This window comes from Malus sylvestris, chromosome 15, assembly GCF_916048215.2.
Source record: "Malus sylvestris chromosome 15, drMalSylv7.2, whole genome shotgun sequence".
NCBI classification, from domain to species: domain Eukaryota; kingdom Viridiplantae; phylum Streptophyta; class Magnoliopsida; order Rosales; family Rosaceae; genus Malus; species Malus sylvestris.
This window is the reverse complement of record NC_062274.1, coordinates 25580153-25588565: the sequence shown is the minus strand read 5'-3', so window position 1 is coordinate 25588565 and position 8413 is coordinate 25580153. Positions and strand designations below refer to the sequence as shown.

General features: G+C 39.4%; 1 protein-coding gene across 1 annotated transcript; it reads left to right on the top strand.

The window, feature by feature from the left end:
- Window positions 1-381: 381 nt before the first annotated feature.
- Window positions 382-6599, top strand: LOC126604859 (filament-like plant protein 7). Its single transcript, XM_050272171.1, has 6 exons — window positions 382-809; window positions 940-1089; window positions 2518-2662; window positions 2754-5172; window positions 5315-5372; window positions 5801-6599. The coding sequence occupies exons 2-6, from the start codon at window positions 982-984 to the stop codon at window positions 6284-6286; spliced, it is 3216 nt and encodes a 1071-aa protein (XP_050128128.1). The 5' UTR covers window positions 382-809; window positions 940-981; the 3' UTR covers window positions 6287-6599.
- Window positions 6600-8413: the final 1814 nt, after the last annotated feature.

The following is an 8413-nucleotide window of genomic DNA, read 5'->3' as shown; positions in this document are numbered from 1 at the left end:
GAAAGAAAACGAATTATGGACTAAGCTCAAAAGTCTACTAGGATTCTACTAAGCCCAACATGGGTATTCTCGTCAATTCCCACCTTTGGGAATTAAAATTCATTAAATTTTTAGAACGAGTCGTAACATTTACGATGACTTATGCTAGCACATATTGTGATTGTATTTGATAATGTGTACTAGGTACAATTTTGTTCTTAATTTTTTCCACTAAATGAAGTATCAAAATCAAATTATAGCTGTTCACAAAAAAAAAAAAAAAAAAAAAGGGGTCGCAATTGTTGAAGACCGTTGTCAACATAGACAACGACTTCCGCTCTTCCGGTCCGTCAGATGAACGCAAAAACGACCCGCGAAAAAGAAAAAAAAAAGAAAAAGGAAATCGACGTACGCTGTCAGAGACTCAGATCCAATTGCAGCTCCCCCTCCCCCAACTGTATCTTCCTCCACACTCCTCTCTCTCGTCTCTACATTTCCCCACTCTTTACTTTCCCCTCATTTCACTTTTCCTGTTTACCAAACACACACACTCTCTCTCTCTCTCTCTCTCTCTCTCTCTCTCTCGAAAAGCTAAAACTTGGTGGTTGGCTCCGCCTCCATTTCGTTATCATCAACTCCTCCTTCGAGTCCACTCTCTCTGCAACCAAATTAAAGTGTCGGTGGTGGGATCGGATTGCATTGGTTGTTTCTCTCTCCTAAATACTTATTTTATCTCTATTACTGCAATTTCTATAGAGATTAATAGAAATTTTCAGCTCCTCTGCACTTTCTGCTCTTGGGATTTTGCTCATTCATGCAATGCTCACCTGGTTAGTACTTAATCTGTTGATTTTTTCTTTTGGGTGTAATTATTTTTGTGTTTTGACATTTGGGTTTAATCCGTTTGTTTGCATGCAACTGGTTCTCTGATTGGATTGAGTGTTTGTTTGGATTTTAAAGAGGCAGCAAGTGGGTTGGAGTGGTTGGTTGGGGAGGTGAATCATGGACCACAAGCCTTGGCTTTGGAGGAAGAAATCTGCAGATAAAACCAATGCAGCTGCAGCAGCAGGAGACAATTTGAGTGTCTCAGTCAAAGTAAAGGAGGAAGAGGTACACATTTTTCCTTAATTTTTATGTCAAAAATCGTAGTTTAGTGAAATCCATGATGTTTTATTCTAATCTACATCACCTATAAGTAGAAATGTAAATGGTTTGTCATATGCTGTTACGCTAATCTCCCCTTACACTTTTGTAAGGTCCAAGGTCGGTCTTGGAGATTCCCTTGAAAGATTCTGAAAATCGAATAATTTCGCGCAGTTGAAACATTGCTAGATTGGCTTAAGGAAGTCAATTATTGTGAAGAGAACTTGTTATGCATTACATTAGTGAAATATATAAACAAGAAATTGTTGGAAGAGTGAGCTATTGAATAATTGCGTAGAGCGATTCTTATTTGTTTGAATGTATACATGTTAAATATATTTTGTGGGGTTTTGATGATCAGAGAATAGAGATTTTACAGGAGAGGCTGGTCAATTTTGACAAGTTAAAATTTTCTTTTAAATATGTTAAGCCTTCAACTTTTAGATCAATCAGAAGCTTTTGTGAAAATATTTTTGGAACTAATCCTTGGTAAATATGCAAGTGAATCCTGGAAAAGCACTAGTTATGTGCAAACTAGTGCTTCTTGGAGGAAGCACTTCAACTGCTTTTGGAACAAAAAAACATTTTCTCTAAAAGTGTTTTTAGTCATTTTAAAAGGAGTTCCAAACGAGTACTTCCATGCAAGGCCTGCAATATGAATAAATTTAGTGCTAAATTTATCTTAAAAGTTAAAAAAAATGCTAGTGCTAAATTTCGATATGAATAAATTAACTGCTAATGCTGTGATCACTTTTTGTTGATATATTGAAACCCAATATAAACAGGCCCTTTAGACTTCTATACAGTCGGGTGAGTGAGATGTCGTTTTAGAAATTCCTATTTTGTGATACCGAGATGCAAACTTGGACACATTGGTCTCATAAGATTTAAAATAAATTTTTTGAAGGCAATTTGATATTTTTATCTTAACTATACCATAACCTTTAGCAGCCCAGAATTTTCAATTTTCTCCTTGTCAGAAATTAGCACTAGAGAACGACACTAAATTGACCCGATTATCCAATCACAAACCATATGATTGTCAACCAAAACGTCTTACTGCATGGTAGTTTCCAAGGGATAGCAGATATGCATCCCCTGTGTAACTGTGGGGATTAACAAGTTTTAGACTTTTGATGATCCTAACCAATCAACTGCTGTCAAATAGTTTTTCCTGGTAATGTGGACAGAAGAACTGAAAGTTTGATTTCCTACGGGAGTAATGGTAATTGGTTACCATCTTTTACAAATGTTTATGATGCCTGTTGTTTGAGGTTGCTACATATGTTTTTATTGGGAATTTTGTTTTTCATATAGGAACCGTTGAATATTCTTGGAGGCGTTAATGGTACTAATTTTCAGCTTACTCTGTTTTCTTTATTTTTTATTTTTTAGATAGAGGCACTTCAGGCTGAGAAGGCAGAGTTGGAGAACAACCTGAAAACCCTCAGTGATAAGCTTGCTTCAGCTCTCTCTGAATGTAACAGTAAAGATGCACTTGTGAAAAAACATGCCAAAATGGCACAGGAAGCTGTTCAAGGTAATTCATGGCTTGAAAAGTTGTGTCGGAAATTTCCAATAATCTGTGCATTTTATCAGTATATCGTTTTTCATATGGATGTTTTATATAGGCTGGGAGAAGGTAGAAGCAGATGCAGGATTTCTGAAGCATGAATTGGATAAAGCTTTCCAAGTCAGAGCAGCTGGCGAAGAAAGAATAGCTCAATTGGATGGAGCCCTCAAGGAATGCATGCAGCAGCTACGATTTGTTCGAGAAGAACAAGAACAAAGGGTTCATGAGGCTATGATGAAGACATCAAGAGAATTCGAGAAATCGCAGATAGTGTTGGAGGAGAAGTTAGCAGAGGCCACTAGAAGGGTTTCTAAAATTGGTGCTGAAAACACCCATCTAAGTAACACTCTTTTAGTGAAGGAGAAGTTGATAGAAGATTTAAGAAAACAATTGACAAAGGTGGAAGCTGATTTCAATGCACTCACGACTAGATTAGAATCCACTGAGAAAGATAATGCTTCTTTGAAATATGAGGTTCGGGTGCTTGAGAAAGAGCTTGAGATCCGGAATGAAGAGAGAGAATTCAATCGTCGAACCGCTGATGCATCACACAAGCAGAACTTGGAGGGTGCAAAGAAAATTGCAAAGTTAGAATCAGAATGTCAGAGGTTGCGGCTCCTAGTCCGGAAGCGGTTGCCAGGCCCTGCTGCTCTGGCAAAAATGAAAATTGAAGTGGAAATGCTAGGACGGGACTCTGTTGACATGGGGAGGAGAAAGTTGAATGACTCTAGAGTTGATAACTTTCCTGAGACTCCCAACAAAAAGGTTAACATTTTGACGGAGCAGTTATGTGCTATGGGAGAAGAAAACCAGACTCTCAAGGAAGCACTCAATAAAAAGATAAATGAACTCCAGTTCTCTAGAAACATGTATGCCCGTGTAGCTTCTAAATTATCGCAATCTGAAACACCACATGAAGAATCGTTAAAAGGCCAGGAAACCATGGAGTCAATGAGGAGTAGTCTTATGTCACATGAAGTCTCCGTAGCATCTATGTCTGATATTGGCAGCGATGATAAGGTTAGCTGTGCTGATTCATGGGCATCTGCCTTGATTACGGAACTGGAGCACTTTAGAACTGAAAAACAAAAAGGGTCTCTGACAAGCAAAACTGTCGGAGCTTCAGACATAAATCTGATGGATGACTTTGTTGAAATGGAAAAATTAGCAGTTGTTTCTGCTGATAAACAAAGTTTCGGTTCTCCTGTTCCTTCAGTTAAGGCATTCGTTGCACCCTTGGAAACGGAGTATTCCTCCGAACTTTTGGGTAGCAAGATGGTCCCTATTTCTGACAGTGAGTCAGGCTTCAGTTTGTCAAACAGGGAGAAGAGGTTTAACAACATTGTCGATGGCAAAGCTCCTCATTGGGTTGAGGATATAGTGAAACTGGTGGTGGAGCACAACCGTGTTGCAGGAAGAAACCCTGAACAGATACTTGAGGATATAAGAATAGCTTTGGCATGTACAGAAGATCCAAAGCCATGTGAATTGGTTAATGCGAGGACAAATGGAAGCCATTTTGAGGCATTGGATCCTTCCTCCGTTAAGAGCTGCACCTCATGGAAAGGTTCAGATAGATCTCTAGTAACTGATTCACCCAGAGGAGTAAGTGACGTGGACATCTCAAGCTCACAGAAGGGTAATCTGCAGTTCCAGCCAGATCTGAGTAAGTCCATTTGTAAAGTAATTGAGCTTATTGAAGGAATCAATGTGCCATCTCCAGATTATAACCCAGAGAATGGGTCCAGGAAGGATGGGAATGTGTCCACATATATAAATTCGGAAAACGCAGGCTACATAGTTCGTGTTTTCCAGTGGAAAACTTCTGAACTCAGTGATCTTCTACAACGGTTTGTTCATGCGTGCTATGATCTATTGAATGGAAAGGCTGGTCTTGAAAAATTTGCTGAAGAATTAACTGCAGCTTTGGATTGGATTTTAAATCACTGCTTTTCGCTTCAAGACGTTTCAAGCATGAAGGATGCAATTAAGAAGGAATTTGATTGGGATGATGCACGAAGTGAAACTGAAACAGAAGTTGGAGTAGTTGGTCACTTTTCAAATGGCCATAGTATACAAATAGAAGAGCTGCAGGCCAATCTGGTCAAAGAAAACAGAAAATTAAAGAATGAATTGGTGAATTTAGAATCTGAAAGGAGAGAGTTGGAAGGGAGACTTCAGTCGGCTAGTGATAAGAGCGAATACCTGATGAACCAGCTCAAGGAATCTGAAAAAGCTATTGCCAGCTTGAGAACAGAGTTACAAGGTTTACGAGAGTCAAAGGAAATTGTTGAAGACCAGATTAAAAATCACCAGGTGATGAATGAAGATCTTGAAACGCAGCTTACGGAGGCCAGAGTTGAATTAAGTGAAGCTCACCAAAAGTTTTCGTCCCTAGAAGTTCAACTGATGAATAAAAAAAATTGCTGTGTAGAGTTGGAGGCTACATGCTTGGAACTACAGCTTCGGCTTGATAGGTACATATGCAGATTTATATATATACACACACACAGAGTACCACACACACACACACACACACACACATATTACAGCTTTACTTATGTACATATTAAATTAATTGAGAGATCCTATGCATCTGATATATGTTTTTAATGGCAGTGTGAAGAAGAAAAGCTCAAATTCTGATCTCCATCACGAGGAAAGGCAAGCCCAAAATGTGAGTCAATATCCTCTTATTGTACGCACATTTACGTTTGTTTGAGAATCTTTAATTTCTGTTTCCACCTGCACTTTCATTGCCAAATAAAAACCATATCTTAATGGTAGCTTCTTGGGGGTGTCATATACTAATAAATGTACAGTGAAACAATAGTCTCATTAGAAACATCATTGAAAGTGATCGACTTAAATGTGGACTCTCTCACTCTCTCTCTCTCTCTCTCTGTCTCTCTCTGTCTCTCTCTGGGTGAACGGAGAGTTCATTTTTGAAAGAAAACGACTACAAGCAAAAAATGATTCTATTGTACTTTCTTGTCACTCAGCTGCAATATTACATGATTTACTGTTTTTACAGTTCAAAGAATTGAGAAATCTGGTTCTTTACTTCTGATCGTAAATATATTTTTTTTTTAATCAAAATTTCAGGATTGGGATATAACAGCTGCTTCAGAAAAGTTGGCTGAATGCCAAGAGACAATACTTAACCTCGACAAGCAGTTTAAGGCAATGGCTGCACCAAGGGAAGCAGCTCTTTTTGACAAGGTCATCACTAATCCCACTGATACAGATACCCCCACTGCCAAAGCCGGAAGCCCAACCCCACACAAAAACACAAACCAACGGTCCTCGTTACTAGATAAAATGTTAGCAGAAGACGGTGCTAGCATCAAGGAGTTTAGCTCTCCAATTTCAAAAGAGGTTTCGACTTCCACATTCAGTACTAAAAGGGTAATAGAGCAACTCGAGAATATCCTTGTTCTAAATAGTAAATATCAGGATGACAATGCAGCTGTTGGTTCATTAGCTATAGTGCCCGGAAAGAAACTGGGAGGTGGGAGCTTATGGAGAAAGCTAGTGCGGAGAAAGAAGAAAGGTATCAGCCAAAAGGCACCCCTTTCGATTGCCCCATGACCAAATCTCCATCATATGATATCGTGATAACGTCAGTGTTCATTGCTCTGTTGTGATGGCAGTTCTGTTTGTTACGTCCCTTGTATTTGGAAATAATAAGGTTATGGCTGCTGTTGGTCATTTGAGAGATACTGGAGAATGCGTGAGTGAGGTTGTGTATTACTGCTGTATATACATATTGTAGGAAACTTAGAATTTGAAACAATTTCGGCACGCGAGAAGTTTGACATTTTTGTATACCCTCATCGTGTATTTCCTAGTTTTGTACACGTAATTTTCCCAATAAATAAAATATGGTTTTGTTGTGAAATAACTATTTGGAAGAGGAAGAGAGTAGAGAGTGGGGACCAGAGAAGAGAGAGCAGGGCTTGAGGAATTCAGTGCGTAATACCTTATGCCTAGTGCCTTTATTTATATGATGAGTTTTGTTTGCCCTACAAGTAGTACAAGGAAAGGATTTTCAAGATCCTATAGGTTTTCTTCTTCTAGTTTACACAATCACACTTAAATACAACATTGTTTACAAAACTCCACCTAGAGTATGTAGAACTTAAAAAGTAGTCGAACCAGGTAAGATGGTGGTTATTGTCGTCAGTTCTCGTTCACCACATGCAAAGCATACGCGAGTCTCTAACTAGAAATGCATATAAGGATAAAGTTTTACAAAAACCTGGCCACTGTAAACCTAGTAGGATAGACATGTAGTCTAAGAAGAAAAAAGTGAGTTAATGCAATGTCGATACTTGACATCTTCAAAATGCATTTGTTGATGCACAAAACTGGAGGTCTTGGAACAACGTAAATCCGACCGTGAATCTGCATGAAATGTAAATAACACAAGATGTATCATGGTTCATCCCAAGGTTTGGGCTACGTCCACACCAATTGTATTTATCTGAGAGCATTTGTGAGGGAGAGGTTGTGAGAGCTTTGCTCTAAATAGGAGAAACTTAGGGTTTGTGAGGGTGAGGAGGCCCTTTTATAGAATAAGGGCTCTTCCCCTAATTACATATTTGCCCCTTCCTTTATTACATAATTACATTTAAGTCCCTCGAGTATTTATACGAGGTCTAAATATGAGGCCCTAAATATGGTATAAACAGTAGTCCTCCAAGTCTTCAGTCAAGAGAGTCTTTTGGCTGGAAACTTGAAATTCAGTCCATGTGTGGGCCGAAGTAAATAGATGTTGTCTTGAACTAATGCTTGATATGAGGCAGTGCTCAATCTGAAATGATGCTCAATTAGAAGTAGCATATGCTACGAGGCTGCTCGGCTCGTGGCTTATGTTGCCTTGATTGGCTTGGCTTGTGGCGTCGAAGGTGAGGGAGTCTCTTTTATAGAATAAGGGCTTGTTCCTCAATACATAAATGATGGGCTATAGTTGATGCTCGCGGCGAGGTGGTTGCTCAGTAGGCGGCGATGCTCTCTAATTGTGGTGAGGGAGTCTCTTTTATATAATAAGGGCTCGCTTCTCAATACATAAGTGATGGGCTAGGAGTGATGCTCGCGGCGAGGCGGTTGCTCAGTTGGCGGCGTTTCTCTCTAATGAAGGTGAGGGAGTCCCTTTTATAAAATAAGGGCTCGCTCCTCAGTACATGAATAATGGGTGCTCTCTAATGAAAGTGAAGGAGTCTCTTTTATAGAATAAAGGCTCGCTCCTTAATACATAAACAATGGGCTAAGTCCCCCAAGTATTTTTCATGAGGCTCAGTTGAGGCCCAATATATGGTACATAATGTAGTCCCCCAAGTCTTCGGTTAATAAAGTCTGTTGGCTGGAGACTTCAAATTGAATCCATGTATGGGCTGAAGTGGCTGTTGTTCAAATGCGGTATTTGTATACCCTACACTGAAGCTTTGTAGGTGAAGCTTTGCAAGTGAAGCTTTGAAGCTAAAGCTCTGTAAATGAAGCTTTTGAAGCTAGATATAAACAGTAGTCCCCCAAGTCTTCAGTCAAGAGAGTCTTTTGGCTGGAGACTTGAAATTCAGTCCATGTGTGGGCCGAAGTAACTAGATGCTGTCTTGAACTGATGCTTGTTATGAGGCAATGCTCAATTTGAAATGATGCTCAATTAGAAGTAGCACATGCTGCGAGGCTGCTCGGCTCGTGGCTTATGTTGCCTTGATT

Bases quoted from the DNA above. Each gene is read 5' to 3' on its own strand.
- LOC126604859 (XM_050272171.1), top strand. From the start codon at position 982: ATGGACCACAAGCCTTGGCTTTGGAGGAAGAAATCTGCAGATAAAACC. The intron at 2,663-2,753 runs GTAATTCATGGC...TGTTTTATATAG, and splicing joins GGCACAGGAAGCTGTTCAAG to GCTGGGAGAAGGTAGAAGCA. The intron at 5,173-5,314 runs GTACATATGCAG...TTTTAATGGCAG, and splicing joins CTACAGCTTCGGCTTGATAG to TGTGAAGAAGAAAAGCTCAA.